The 15,658-nt window shown below is 34.2% G+C and overlaps 3 protein-coding genes across 7 annotated transcripts in view; 2 read left to right on the forward strand and 1 right to left on the reverse strand.

Annotated features, from left to right (window-relative positions):
* The window catches only part of LOC115237819 (amyloid-beta-like protein), a 53,322-nt gene extending 49,257 nt beyond the window's left edge, over nt 1–4,065 (forward strand). For 2 of the 3 annotated variants that reach the window (XM_029811110.1, XM_029811109.1), the window contains exons 10-15: nt 37–108; nt 185–375; nt 512–672; nt 748–974; nt 1,202–1,348; nt 1,532–4,065. In XM_029811110.1, the coding sequence (XP_029666970.1) occupies nt 37–108; nt 185–375; nt 512–672; nt 748–974; nt 1,202–1,348; nt 1,532–1,642 (909 nt within the window). In that variant the 3' untranslated portion in view covers nt 1,643–4,065. The remainder of the gene's footprint in view (nt 1–36; nt 109–184; nt 376–511; nt 673–747; nt 975–1,201; nt 1,349–1,531) is intronic. The other variant, XM_029811112.1, reaches the window with a different exon arrangement.
* A 4,668-nt stretch (nt 4,066–8,733) lies between these two features.
* LOC115237774 (hormone-sensitive lipase) lies at nt 8,734–13,446 on the forward strand. 3 transcript variants are annotated; one of them, XM_029811039.1, is made up of 11 exons: nt 8,734–8,963; nt 9,206–9,667; nt 9,740–9,941; nt 10,005–10,218; nt 10,436–10,614; nt 10,757–11,039; nt 11,149–11,371; nt 11,576–11,754; nt 11,871–12,199; nt 12,318–12,443; nt 12,526–13,446. In XM_029811039.1, exons 2-11 carry the CDS (start codon nt 9,306–9,308, stop codon nt 12,592–12,594), a joined length of 2,166 nt encoding a protein of 721 aa, XP_029666899.1. In that variant the 5' UTR covers nt 8,734–8,963; nt 9,206–9,305; the 3' UTR covers nt 12,595–13,446. The 3 variants fall into 3 exon arrangements, with proteins under 3 accessions (XP_029666899.1, XP_029666900.1, XP_029666898.1); XM_029811040.1 differs by having other exon boundaries at nt 9,222–9,667; XM_029811038.1 differs by having other exon boundaries at nt 8,734–9,667.
* Nucleotides 13,447–14,027: 581 nt separating this feature from the next.
* LOC115237776 (probable N-acetyltransferase san) lies at nt 14,028–15,611 on the reverse strand. The gene is made up of 4 exons (XM_029811044.1): nt 15,217–15,611; nt 14,826–14,982; nt 14,375–14,541; nt 14,028–14,289 (listed from the first exon to the last, which is right to left on the reverse strand). Exons 1-4 carry the CDS (start codon nt 15,222–15,224, stop codon nt 14,118–14,120), a joined length of 504 nt encoding a protein of 167 aa, XP_029666904.1. The 5' UTR covers nt 15,225–15,611; the 3' UTR covers nt 14,028–14,117.
* Between the last annotated feature and the right edge of the window lie 47 nt (nt 15,612–15,658).

Consider the following 15,658-nt stretch of genomic DNA (forward strand, 5'->3'; position numbering starts at 1 on the left):
TAAATTCTATAATATATATATTTTTTTTTTTTTTAGGAGGCTGTTAAACAGAGAAACGAAGAAGCCATGGCATGTTATACGGCGGCACTTAACGAAACGCCACCGAATGTAAGTTTCTGCGTTCTAACTTTTACGCAAAGAATATTTTTTACCTGTCTCACATTTGCTGTGTATGTCTTTATAGATGCACCGCATTCAAAAATGCTTGCAAAAATTACTCAGAGCCCTTCACAAAGACAGGCACCATACAATCGCTCATTACAAGCATCTTCTCGACAGCAGCTTAGAACAAGCGCAACGAGAGAAACCGGCAACTTTGGAACATCTGGCGGAAATCGATAGGATTACCAATCAGAGCCTCTTGATGTTGGAACGGTAACGTATATATTTTATTCTATAGTTTTGTCCCGAACGTACGTTAAACACTCGGATCGCGCGATACGATTTGCATACGAACTTAAAACCGCGGCCGCAAAAACGTTAGACTCATTTTTTCTTTTCTTATGTTCAGATATCCAGATCTAAGCGCGAAGATTGGCCGTCTCATGGACGATTACGTTTTGGCCCTCAGGAGTAAAGATGAAACTCCGGGATTGCTGTTGGCGATGACGCGGGAAGCAGAGGCAGCCATTCTAGACAAGTACCAGGCTGATGTTGCCAGCAAGCAGCAAGGTATTTATGATGAATTATCGAGCTATCAAATTTCTACGAACGAACGTGTTTCGCTTTACTTTACACTTTACACAGAGAAGGAACATCAGAAGCAACTCGAACGGGCGCGCAAAGAGCAACGTAAGGCGGAACGCGGCGAGCTGCGTACAGAGCAGGAACAACATGAAGAAAACGACTCGGCAATTGATACCAAGGATATTCCTCAGCAGTCAGAGCAAACCGTCGCGGTCGCTGCCATGCATAACGAGGGAGTAGTCAGAGCAGCTCACAGTATGACTCATGATGTCTCTCATTCTGAACCAGTAAGAGAATTTATTTCAACTATAAAGTCTAAAACAATATAATTATCATTGTTTAAAAATTCATTGTATATATTTATTATTTATCAATTAAATTTTATAGATATATTAAATAGAAATAAAATAATATGGTATATATTTATAGTGTATAATATAATACATTTAATAGAAAAAAAATATCTTTATGAATTTCTTGTCGTTACAATCAACAAATCCTATTACTTTCGCAGGGTTACTCTGTAAGGCGAGAGGTGTACCACAGAGAAAGTCGATCCGTCTATTTCACACTTGCATTCGCTGGCATAGCACTTATGGCGGCTGCAGTTGTGGGCGTCGCAGTATTTAAGAGACGCAGTGCGAGAAGTCCTCATAGCCAGGTATGTTGTTATATTAAAAGATATATAAGTATCATTGCAGGAATCATATCAATTGTAATGTAAGGTGTATAATATAATGTCACGTATAATGTATAAGAAAAGTAATTATAATCATATATTATAGTAGCATGTCAATTATCGTGTCATAATGCGATACGAGTGATGTTTCCTGATTTCCCGTAGGGTTTCATTGAAGTCGATCAAGCAGCTACGCCGGAAGAACGGCACGTCGCGAATATGCAGATCAACGGTTACGAGAATCCTACATACAAATACTTCGAGGTGAAGGAATAATTCGGCTGTCGCCTCACAGTTTTCATTTCTGAAGCTGGTCGCAATCGCGTATTCGTTCTCGCGTATTTCCTTCAAGAATCTCATAGTATTTTGTTAGAGTAAGATATATAAATAATATGTATATCTCTAACCCCCCGCGAGATTCTTCCGAAGATCCGGAACATGTATATTTCCCGGAGATGCGCTAATCCAGAAAACGCGTTTCTTAATCGGCAGATCGCGCTTGCGACGAGACATTGCGCGTATATCGCGTCCACTTGTTACATACCCCGGCTCCACGTCGCGGTGTAAATCGATTTTCGCAAAGAATTGACAATATCTGTAAAATAAAGTTTGTAGCAGGGATACACGCTGGATGGGAACGAAACGGATTCTACGGGAGATAAAATGACGTAGAATTTACACTTATGTGCCATACGAACACGAGTGTTACACGCTATCTTCGGAAGTATCTCATGCACATATTGTTTTCACGTTATGTTGTCATATACATGTCGGTATAAAAACGCAGGAAGGAGCGCTCGTGTTGTGTAAAAGTAGAAAACGCCATTTTTAGACTTACCTCGATGTTCCTTCGCCTCTACACGTTGTGCACTCGAATTGGAAGCTCCGCGGATCGACGTTGATCGTAACTGATCACTCTCACTCCTTGGGGACGAACGTTCGAATGACGATAGAACGTGCGTTTACACGGACAATGTAAACGTCGGTAAACGCGTTGTCGTTGCGCTCTTTCCTGTATTTTTAGGTTCTGATATTTTCGGAGATAATCAAAATGGCAATAAAACATAACGCAGCTTAAGCACTACACGAAAAAAAGCGATAGCGTTTGTAGTAGCTTGTTACTGGGAGCAGCATATAGACGTAAATACTCCGATTAATCGCGTAATCATTAACGTTATGCTAAAATAATCAAGCGCGAGCGAGCTACGCGGCACTCTTAAAATATCAGAACATACGCCCCATGTTATCGTTGCACATTTCACTCTTACCTTCGTGATGCAGCTGTTTTATTCTCTCCGTCTCCGTTCGATTCCCACTGCCTCGTTTTCTCTCGGTGACCTTTTTCAGTACTTAACGTCTACTTTTAGATGATAAAGAACCTTAAGATGTAAGGAAATTAAGTATCATTGACGTATATCTCGAAGTTAATGGCGATGATGAGGAAGCAAGCATTCTATCATTCCACGCGAAAACCCATTGTTTTGTCGAGGTGCTGAGAACGCTAGCATGGAGAATGTTCGGCAGCTTCGTTCGATCTCGCCGACGAGAAACGACGATCGTCGCATCGGACAGATCATGCCGATGCTGTCGAATAAGAGGAACAGTTCAACCGGAGATCATTTTCGAGTGGCATTAGTACCTCTGACTATGTTAGGTCGAAAAAGAAAAAGAGTGTGGCAGCTGTTGAGGTAAGCGTTTCTCTTTCGTTTCCGCGTTTTGCGTTCTCGGGAAAAAAAAAAAAGGGAAAAAAGATCGTTAATACAATAACTATCTTAGGATATATTACTAATTATATACGACGCGCGAGACGACGATGATGATATAATATATATTACACGTTTAATGCTTATATATTTGTATATGGTCAAACGAAAAAAAAAAAAAATGGTAGTAGCCCGCACTTTAGCGCCAGGGTCGCGTGGGGAGAAGAAAGCACATACAGTTCTTGATTTTTTTTTTTCTTCATCTCGGAACCACGTTAGATAGTTACGCGCTTTCGTCGAACTTATTTGGTAAAAAAGAGCTTGCGATACGATGCGGTGCATTCAACGCCGGCGCATGCAGACGCGCTGCCACAATCTACAGAGCCATTACCGTCCATTAGTGGTTGTGGTAATGTGGTAACATGTAATCACACACACCACAGAAGTCTTAAAGACATCTAAAAAAACACGTAATAAAAAGTCACGACGTCTTTATAATGTCTGAGAGATTAAGATATCTCTACGTAGTCTATGAAAGATTGCGATGTATTTTTAAACGTCTAAGAGATTAGAACGTTTTTTTTTTCTTTTTAGTCGTCTTTATGACGTCTATCCTATGGCGGGGGCACGATAAGAGCGTAAGCATAGTTATCGTTAGTGTACCGTATTGTACCTTGAGGCATTCGGGTCGGTCGATCGCCCCGACGTAATCTCGATATATCCAATAATATAAGGGACGGATTCAGCTCGACGACGCGCGATGATTACTATTATCTTGGTAAATAGCAATTAAAAGTCGCGTTCTGTATTCTGTATTCTTATGTGAAATGCCCCACACGAATGTCCATGCATAAGTACATACATTCCCGATTACGTGCTAAGATAATCCTCTCCTTCAATTGCGCTCACTTTACTACGATTGTGTCGCGCGACACATACGATAATCGCCCGCGATCAGAGGGCGATTAAAAAAAAAAAAAAAAGAAATCCTTTAGATATTATATTCCTAAGCGCACTTGTGAAGCAGCTGCCTTTCTCCTATCTATCTAACGCGAATCACGTGCACACACAGCGACCGTTTGTCTTCACGCAACTCCGGTGGAAAAGAGTGTGTATAATCGACAAGATGCTAGACACAGACACACACATAAACAACACACATCGCTGAATGTTAAAAATATTATTTTAGATATATCATAAGACGATAGCAATTATACCAGTGAATGTACTATGACTATATGAATAACAACAGATAGCATCAATGCGTTAACAATAATGATATAAAATATCGATTATATATGTATATGTGTGTGTGTGTGCGACGTATGAATAATATATAGATATATATATATATATATATATACAAAAATATATATATAAAAATATACACATGCATATACATGTATACATATTAAATTAAATCTTATGTACCTATAGCGCGTATATAGTCGTTAAACAACACATTGACAACATCGCATATAAAAGAACCTGACCTTGATACGGATTCACAGATGCTGAAGACCTTTCTTAAAAACGATTGTACTTATTATTTTTCTAAGAGTCTCACGCAAGGCTAGAGCCTCTGCTCTCGTACAGAAAGATAGTTTGCGATTGGCCGGTATCGGGACTGATTTGATCGCGTATACATATATATCGTTCGTCAAATTCAACGCGATTGATCGCAAAGCAAGCAGCAAGATTTGGCACATTGTATCTCGCGTATATAAGTATGTAAATCTCGAGACTTGCCGACCCGAGGATATTACGCCATACGCAGGCAACAACGGTCCAATATTCTCTCCGATGACTTTCGTAGAAGATATCGGGGTGGTATCAGTATTAGCCAGTAGTCGGAGCATATCATGTTTCGGTGATTCGGTTGTGGCGGGAAAGGAAAGAGAAAGATGGAGAAAAAAAAATGTGTGCGCTTCAAGATACTGTGAATTTGCATCGGGCCATCTCCGTATATAGAAGTTTAAGAATTGATTTTTGTAAAGAGGTAATAAGTATATATATATATATTATATATTATATCGAGGTAACTGAACTTAGCTTAAAAGCCATGTGAGATGTGAGGAAAAGAAGAAGAAGAATATACAAAAATATATATATAAAAATATACACATGCATATACATGTATACATATTAAATTAAATCTTATGTACCTATAGCGCGTATATAGTCGTTAAACAACACATTGACAACATCGCATATAAAAGAACCTGACCTTGATACGGATTCACAGATGCTGAAGACCTTTCTTAAAAACGATTGTACTTATTATTTTTCTAAGAGTCTCACGCAAGGCTAGAGCCTCTGCTCTCGTACAGAAAGATAGTTTGCGATTGGCCGGTATCGGGACTGATTTGATCGCGTATACATATATATCGTTCGTCAAATTCAACGCGATTGATCGCAAAGCAAGCAGCAAGATTTGGCACATTGTATCTCGCGTATATAAGTATGTAAATCTCGAGACTTGCCGACCCGAGGATATTACGCCATACGCAGGCAACAACGGTCCAATATTCTCTCCGATGACTTTCGTAGAAGATATCGGGGTGGTATCAGTATTAGCCAGTAGTCGGAGCATATCATGTTTCGGTGATTCGGTTGTGGCGGGAAAGGAAAGAGAAAGATGGAGAAAAAAAAATGTGTGCGCTTCAAGATACTGTGAATTTGCATCGGGCCATCTCCGTATATAGAAGTTTAAGAATTGATTTTTGTAAAGAGGTAATAAGTATATATATATATATTATATATTATATCGAGGTAACTGAACTTAGCTTAAAAGCCATGTGAGATGTGAGGAAAAGAAGAAGAAGAAGAAGAAGAAAAATATACGTCCTTCAAGCCGCAGTCCAGAGATTAGCAAGTCCAGAGATGGAGAAAGAGTATAATAATGAGACTATAAAACACTAGACTTTATTTTTACAATTTTTTCGGTATCTCCCCGCCGTCATTCTATCGTGTTTTAATAATTATCGAGCAGCGCGAATTACGTAAACTCATTCTGCTTCCGCGCGTTGCAAGAAATAATTTGACGTATAACAAAGTCTGTTACATTATCGTGACATTCGTTTCATCTCTTATGTAAAAGGCTTAATAATACGCATCGTATTATTTACATATAAATATAATGCAGATGTGATGAAAATTTATCTATGTGTGGCGCAAAGATAATCCCAATTGCTTTTAAAAAATGTTTTCTTTTTCATAGCAATGAAAAATTGAATTCTGAAGAATACTACTAATAATTATGCACGCGAAAGAGATTTCGTTTTTCTCTTCTGTGAACAATGGCAATCTTCGTAGCGGAAACAATACAAACAAATTAATTGTGGCAATTATAAAGTGGGACTGCTATAAACAATCATTCCTTCATATCTGAAAGATATTTGTATCTTGTATTGTTGGAATTTTAATCACATAATTATATCGAGAACTTTGCGCACAAAGAACGGCTTTATACATTTCTTTTAAATACATGGGATAATTAACCCATATATTTTATATGTATAGGGATTAAAAGGCTCAAGAGTGTGAGGCGATTCCATATGATTCGTAAGAAATCTTATTTCAGATACGATTTTCTTTTCATACTTATATATGACTAAATATATCTTATAAATACCGTAATTTTTTACACTAAAACCTTCAATTCTTCTCTTTTATTTTACTAATAATTGCGATTGAAAAAAATGCCGTGATTCGCCGTTGTTCACGAAAAATACAAGGGCCAGTGTCGAAAGACTAAAGAAACAAATTCTCCTCGTCCCTCTTTCTCCTTCGCAGGTGTTTCTCCTCGCCGCTCACAAGTTTTAACGCATTATTACACCCCATTGAAAAGAACGTATTGTGTTTGTGGATAAATGTAATTTTACTTATCAATAAAAATAAATTATAAAGAATCTCGACCGTGCGTTTCATTACAATTGTCTCTTGACAATCTCGCGTTCTAGGTTGAAACAAAAACTGAATTGAATGTTAAAATAATGTCTATTGATAACGATTCTCTTCAAAAGAAAAACTAGTAATTAAATACTTATATATATCTTCCCGAGATATAAAATATTAAAATATTAATATTGCACACGATATTATTTATATTATCGCAATATTATATTATTACATTAAAAAGTATAATATTACATATAATTTAGTATGCAATTCTTTATCTAATCGCAATATTATATTATTACATTAAACTATAATATTACATATAATTTAGTATGCAATTCTTTATCTAGTCGTGACGCTCACAAAAGTGACAGATAATTTTGAATCAGAATTTTGCATCGCATGATGGACATGTGTCAGCGCGAAACGAAAGTCCATTAGATATGCACGCATAAATGATTTAATTGAGAATCGAAACAGTTATCATCTGCATCCAATTAAGGCTCGATGCACATCAGGAATAGCAAAACAAAACAGTCTACAGTCTACACTACAGTACCAAGTTAATGATAAATCAATTTTATCTCATACACACATTTTTTCTTTAATCCGGATAATAATTTTGGTGAGTTTTTTTTTGTTGATATAATCTGTCATATATATACTATCATTGCCTAGATCTCTCACTTTATTTATTTTTCATTTGTGCCATAAACAAGTCTATAATATTGAGGAAAATATAGCATGTAGAAATTTTATACGATTATAATTAAATGATATACAATAAAGAGAGAAAGAACTTATTTAATTATTCATGCATTCCGGTTTTATCCTTGAAACTTGTCTCATTAAATGTTTATTAAACGCGTATGCTCATTATTTGACTTTTACACGCAAACAAACTAATATCTTTCTTAAGAATATCCAAGAATTGAAAGTTCTGTTTAATCAATAGATATATATATATATGTCAAGATGTTGAATATTGAAAATAAAAAAATAAGTTACTATAACTTGCTAAATAAATTTTTTAATTAAATTTACGATTATTATGCGATAAGACCGTGGATAAAAAGTTTAAAACTGTTCTTATATATTGCTATCTAGTATAAAAATATCTAAATCTGTATAGATCTTCATCAATAATCATTTTATATCATCATGTACGATAATCTCTGTTAGCTCTCTCTCTCTGACAACTATGTAAAAATAAGACAAAGAAGCTTGCGCAAACGTTTGCATGAATCACGTCTTTATCTATGTATACAAATAATATATACATCAATCTTCATTGAGCTTTCTCATTGACAAAGGATTGATCTATATAGCACATCAAATTTTATCAAAATCACAGACTTAATTCTATATATTATACCTAGATTGCTAATAGCAATGTTACACAATATAAAGCCCTATAATAAGTATCCCTATTCTGTAACTTTTAACAACAAATTCGCTATCATTGTCATACGCATCGTTGCGCAACTATTTTCCGATACGTTTTAGTTGCGCAACAATTTCATAATGATAACAAAATCGTCATTAAGAAATTAGAAAATAGGCCTACCAGGGCAGCTATATTTACAATTGCAGGACATATATAAATATATATGGCTGCTCTCTGTTTTGCATGTCATAATATGAAATATAACCGTGTTAGCAATCTAGGTATAATATATATACATAGAAGTCTATGATCAAAGTTTTTGACACATGAAAGCGCAAGAGAGAGATAGAGAGAAAGAGAGAAGTAAACAACAGTCTCAGAAACTGGGACGCGTTCCGCTTTCTCATTTCACATTCGATGCGAAGAGCGAGCGCGACAGCGCGAAACCGCTTGTCAAATGTCAAGTACAGTTTTGTTACGAGCAAAGCCGACCATATCAGAATCGTAGTGGGATAATCGTGCAATTAATTATATAACGTTATTTTTTTTCGTGAACTTGCATTTTTTTCAAGTAGAATTTATTCCGGCAAACGGCGTAGTGAAAAGTGTAATATTTCATCGCACATACTTATATCCGCTTTAGATTAACCTGATTCTAATCGAAATCATGCACTAATCATTCATTATGCACTTGTTAAATGTTCTATTGATATAATTTCACATTTGTTATCACACATAGATCTTAGCCTGTTGTGGCAGCATGTTTGAAAATTCAATCTGTCAGTCAACAGGCGATCAGTAGTTAAGATGCACAGTGGTACAGCTGTTTGTTCTGTTAAATTATTTTAGAGTTAATTAATCACAGAAATCAACACACAAAGAGAGGAGAGAGAGAGAGAAAGAGAATCTTACATCAATCAATGCTATACGCTTCGCCAGGATCGCTCAGATGTCAACGCTCAACGATGACTTTGACAGACCGTTCGAAGAACTTGAACCGTTGCAATGGAGTGCTTTGCGAAAATTGTGTCGTACCAGTGTGGAATATTTTACGCCCTATAACAACGAGAACAGTGTCAGGATCAAGGCCGCGTTACTGGTCATCTTGGAACAGTTGGACGAATTCCAGCCACTGTACAATGAGATAACTAAGTACGCGTCGCACTTCGATTTTGATGAGGAGACTCCGGGAAATGGATACAGAAGTTTCCTGTCGATGGTTGACAAATGTATTATACATTCCGAACAAGTCTGTCGACAGATGTATGAGCAAAAAGATTCCATGTTCTCTCGAAAGAACCATCATATGAAGTAATCGTATATCATAGAAACTGCATACATCATATGTTTATTTAATGTATAACGTTTTGGATTAATTTCCAGGGAAATAGAAGCATGCTCCCAGCTATTGGTATCATTACAAACATTTTTTCAATATTTAAAAATATTATACGCATCCAGTACAGAAGTAATGAGCGATGGAAAACTGTCACTATTCACAATGAATCCTGACACTCAAGAAATTCTCCACTGGACAGAAAATTTTAATCAATATTGTTTCTATGGTAGATGCATAGGATTTCAGGTATTTGTGAATAATATATAATATTTATTGGATCAAGTTTATCTAAAATATTTTCCTTTTCAGTTCTGTAATAGTTTAAAAAAGGTATTAAAGACAGTAGCATTTGCTATGGTATCTTATAGCGAGATATATTATAATAATGATACGCTACTAGGACGATGCGCTAATTCCGTCAAATATTTCTTTGATCCTGAAGCGAGAGCACGTCGTATTGTTAACATATCTCGATACGCTGATATTTCTTTTACCCAAGCATTTTGGTTCTTGAATGAACTTGGTAAGAAATAAGGAATTAGAAGAATTAATTAATTAAATCTAGAATATTCATATTATTTACGAAACAATATATTTAATACATGGGTATATATTATATATATAAATATTTTACATCTTAAAAAAGGCTTATATCGTTTACAACAGATACTGTTCAGATAAACTATTTTTTTCATTGTACTTATATATTTAAATAATGCTGTATTATATTTATATTTTAGAAATACTTTCTGTAGTAAGCCCCTCGTTAGTCATCAATCAACTGATATCTATTCCACCTGAGGAATTAATTCTGCCTACTCTGGATGGTGGAACTATTTCAGTTCCGATACCAAATAGCCATATTGGGAAAAAACCAATCCATGTTAGATTACTGAGTTCCAAACGACGTCTAGGAATGGTAAATAAAATATATATTAATTTGATTATTATATATATATTTTAGTGGAGTATAAATTATAAAATTTATAGAATCGAGAGATTTAAAATTATTTAATTAAACCGAATAATATAATATTTTTTGTTAACACTACTTCATCAAGGTCGGATCTGGGGGTATAGGGGGAGAATTACATGGTTTATGCGACAGACTGATTATTCATTCTCATGGTGGCGGATTCGTGGCACAAACGTCGCGATCACACGAAATGTATCTACATAATTGGGCTACGACGCTCGGAGTACCAATCTTAAGCATAGATTATAGTTTAGCTCCAGAAGCTCCCTATCCACGTGCGCTTGAAGAAGTGCTGTATACTTATGCATGGGCATTAAAGCATGCAAGCACATTGCTCGGGAGTACAGCGGAAAAAGTGATATTTGTTGGTAAGGTAAAAGTAAATCTATCTTTGATATGCCTATAATATATATAATAGCCGGCCTAATTATCCAAAACAGTAAAAACTTGGGAAATTTATAATTAATTTTTTAACAGGTGATTCAGCGGGAGGTAACTTAAACTTGGGGGCCACTTTAAAATGTCTGCAATTAAATATAAAAAGACCAGATGGTATTTTTATGGCTTACACACCAATATTCATCGATTTCATTCCATCGCCATCTCGCTTGCTCAGTCTTACGGATACGTTATTACCATTTGGATTTCTGGTACGATGCATGAAGTCTTATGTAGGAGCTGATAACAAGAAACCTACAAAGTAAGATTTTAGTTAAAATTATTATAGCATTTTTTCTAACCATTTTTTTTTTATATGATAAGAAATATATTTTATAGAAGTTTAAAAAGAAATGCATGTCAATCATTCGTGTACTTTCTCGTTTATCGCATACACATCTCATTGTAGATACGATGAAAATGATTACACAATACAATGCACATACAAATAAAATTTATCCCACAGAGAACATGAGAATGAAGAATGCGCCAAATCAGATACAGAATCTTTTGCTGAAGTAAGCGAAAGTGATCTTATAGCATTAGCCCTGAGTCCAAACGGAGACGGCGCGAACGGCGCGCAAAAATTAGTGTCTCTACCATCCGATTCGACGTTAAATTCTGTCAGCTTAACAGAAGTCGATGGTACATACAAATCAAACAGTACATAGCCCCATAATATTCGTATTATATCTTATTCGTTAAAATATATCTACTTCTCTTTTGAATACGCATTTTGAAAGGATCTTTTAATGCAATAGGTATTGAAGGTCCGAAAGTGCAGGTGGAGTCCCGAGAATATGTCAGCAGATTTTTAAATATGTACAGAAATTCCGGAACAGCTTCAATATCATCGCCTGTTGCGGAAAATGGCAGTGTCAGCAGAAATGGTAACGTTTCAGGACAAAGTGACAAATCGTGGTCTCTGTTCGGATGGTCCGTCAGAAGAAATAATAAGGACGTCAGGCAACTCGATATGAAGAATGATTCTTGGGAGGAATTTACATTTACGGTACCGAAGGATATGTTCATAAGTCCTTATCTTGTATCAGATGATATGCTAGCCCATATACCGCCTTTGAAGATACTGGTACTTGTTTGAACTTTTATTACAATTTTTGATAATGTATGATAATGAAAATGCGTATTCTAATCGCTATTAAGATTGAATATTTTGGGACATCTTATACATAATAGTTTGCTTCCAGACGGTAGAGTTTGATCCTTTTCTCGATGATTCCGTCATGTTTGCGAGGAAGCTTCGCTCGCTTGGCAACAATGTTGCGCTGGATATATTGCCGGATTTGCCACACGGATTTTTAAATTTCCTACATGTAAAACATTTTTGTTTTATTTATATGAGTGAATTATCACGATATATCACCATATCGATACCATTGATGTTGATGTTTGTAGGTTTCAAAAGAAGCGATGGAGGGCGTAGAATTCTCGGCCAAAAGAATAAAAGAATTGCTGGAATTATAACCATAATATAAAAAATTATCACTATTAAGATATATTGATCTAGAGTAAACGGAAAACGTACTTCAATATTGCAGCAACCTGCATTTATACAGCAAATGTAATTGTGTCTAGATGCAATCAAGTATTCGCGATATTGTTTCAGCGGCTTAACTATCCTATAATATATCACGACACAGATATATAATGGATAATACTTTTCCCTAGCAATTTTCTATATGTAGTAGTTATTTTAATTATTATTATGTATTATTGTATATTGTGTCACATTGTGAAAGCAGCATTACCTAAAATAATTAGAAAAGAAAGTGTTTTACATCTAATGTTTGATCAGATCTTAAAAAAGAAAAGAAAACGTCCTGCATATATAAAGACAGTTTTACAACTATTTAATATTATATATACATTTTAATTTTTTTATATATAAAGCTGCATACTTTTATAAGTACATTTTTATATGAAAATATGTTACGTTATGAAATATGTTACATTGTAATACAAGTGACATATAGTATCAATCTAGGTAAGATATTACATAGTAATAGTAGTTATTATGTAATATTTTATATTAGATTGTAAATGTTGTTTATTATTGTTAGATCGTAAAGTTGTGTAAAATCTTCTTTGCATGTTTTTTATATGCATCTTATTCATTTCTCATAATGATTCTTAATCTGATTCTTAAATTAGATACAAAAGATGCAATATTTCTTATTTTTTTGTACAAATATTTTCACAATATGCATACAATTATTTTAATGTCATAATCTTCTAAGAAAAAAAATATGTACAAATTTTTAAATATGTCTAAATAGAAAAGAGTCGATGGACAATAAAGATATACATATATAAAAATTGCAATTGGACTTCTTTTTCAAATAAGTTTTTTTCGTAATTCGTAATACGAAGACGAAGAAAGAACATAATATGAAGAAAGAAATTAATGAAATTGAAGTTTTTAGAATTGTAATGCTTGAGAAATTCTAATTTGTGTCATTTTCTACCAAAGTATTCTTCTGATACTTTGTCGTTTTTATATTCTGGAAATTAAAGTTAAAAATATGGAAATTCTTGGAATTACTATAAAAATTTCACTAAGTGTCATTTCTTATTCAATTATATTCTCCTGATATTTTGCAATCTTTCAGTTTAAAATTGTATAATATTAAGAGAGAGAAAATATACTCAGATAAAAGATACTAATTAAAATGTCAAGAAATGTATTTTCGACAATTCTCGAAATAAGATCAAATTGTAAAAATTTAATATTTTAAAAATTAGTATTAATATTGCATTTTTTTGAATAACTAATTTTATGATGTATGAATATTTAGATATTTGATTCAAATACATCTAAACTTGGAGCAATTTTGTGTTAAAGACATTAATAAAGTCGAATGTGTACGTAAATGAAGGAAATTACTTCAACATATACAGATATAATACAAAATGGCTTTATTGACAGAACATGGAAACGTATGTCAATTTAAAATTATAAGATAAATTAATGAAAAATGCTACACTTATTAGTTGACTGTTTGATGATTTGTTTGATTTGCTCGGGGACGCAGTGTCTTTTGCAATACGTGCGCGTCCGCTGGTTCTATTCTCTTGTAATAATGCTCTTTAGTTTCGACAATCTCAAATCCAAATTTCTTATAAAAATCAATCGCGCCTTCGTTACTTATCTGAACATGTCTGCGAATATTAGGATGAGTACTATAAGAACATGCTTCTTTTAAAATTGTACATTACAAATAAAAATATCGCAGATCATACTTACAGGAAGATAGAATCAAAATTGCCATCCTTGTTAACATAATTTAAAACATGCTGGACCATAACAGTGCCAATTCCTAATCTTCTGTAAGGGTAAAGACAACCCAATGTCATTATATATAAACGCCTAGAATTTTCTGAAGTATCTACACGGCAGCAAACTGCTCCAACCTGAAAATCAGATATGAATTAAAACAAGCCCATATTATGTTTAAATCAAAGTTTAATATTAAATCATTGATTCTCAAAGTTTTTTAGTTGCAAAAAAGAAAAGCAATTTCTTCTTACATGAGTGTAACACTTTAAGTAAATCAATATAATAATAGCATGTCTTTTTTCTGATTTCATTCGTATGAATTTCTATGAAGTCATATAGATATTAAATTATTTAGATCATAATAATCATAGAGTACAATTTGAAGACTGGTATACTAGACAAAAATCATTTCAAATACCACTATGTCATTGTAATATGCTAGTTTGGCAAGTTCTCCCGCTTCCAGTACATCCTTATAAAACTTTTCGTTATATGAGACCGGGAACACGACTTGATTGAGCAATTTCAGCTGCTTTATGTTGTGCGGTGTCACGTCGCCTAATTCTATTTTCGACCTGTAATATATTAAATACCCGATGAGAGGTGAAAGGCGGGGGATGGTGTAAAAGATCAAACAAATTATTGTAAAAGAAAAGATCTCGATTGCAAATGTTTTTATTTAAATGTATTTTCGTTCAGAAACATCGACGAGCAATTCGGTGAACGTAAAAATTAACAATTACGTACACACGTGTATAAAAATCTGCGCGAACAGACATAACCTTCGAAAGTTTGCGTCTTACTCTTACCTAGTCATTTTAATAAGCACCGGGAAGATTCCACGATCTCAGAGGAAGTCAATTATGATGCCTTTTTATACGCTTCTTCTTCGCACAAAGAGGAATAAGGGAAGTGCACGATATCTGTCAATAATTTACATCCACGACGTTTCCACGCGAAATCCCGAACGAAAACATAACGAGATATATGTGAATAGATGTTTACTGAATTCGCGCTTAAAATCACGAATGCCTCGAATAGAGAACGAACGATTCTATTGGAAGAAATTGGGACGTGACGTCCCTTTTATTTACGCCGATAATATTTGAATATTATACAATCCCATGATGTTTATACGAATATGTGTGCAATAAATAATAAATAATAAATAATAAACAATAAGTAAAAATTAGATTTGAACATCGATATATATATACACTACAGAAATAAATTTAAAATAATATATAAATA

The sequence above is a fragment of the Formica exsecta genome, unplaced genomic scaffold (genome assembly GCF_003651465.1).
Source record: "Formica exsecta isolate Colony F162 unplaced genomic scaffold, ASM365146v1 scaffold31, whole genome shotgun sequence".
Classification (NCBI taxonomy): Eukaryota; Metazoa; Arthropoda; class Insecta; order Hymenoptera; family Formicidae; genus Formica; species Formica exsecta.

Excerpts from the sequence above, each read along its gene's own strand:
- LOC115237776 (XM_029811044.1), bottom strand. Across the intron at positions 14,542-14,825 it reads CATATTACAATGACATAGTG|GTTGGAGCAGTTTGCTGCCG; the intron begins GTATTTGAAATG and ends TCTGATTTTCAG. Across the intron at positions 14,290-14,374 it reads AATTTTGATTCTATCTTCCT|ACATGTTCAGATAAGTAACG; the intron begins GTAAGTATGATC and ends TAATATTCGCAG.
- LOC115237774 (XM_029811038.1), top strand. The coding sequence starts at position 9,306 with ATGTCAACGCTCAACGATGACTTTGACAGACCGTTCGAAGAACTTGAA. Across the intron at positions 9,942-10,004 it reads GTAGATGCATAGGATTTCAG|TTCTGTAATAGTTTAAAAAA; the intron begins GTATTTGTGAAT and ends TTTCCTTTTCAG. Across the intron at positions 10,615-10,756 it reads CCAAACGACGTCTAGGAATG|GTCGGATCTGGGGGTATAGG; the intron begins GTAAATAAAATA and ends TACTTCATCAAG.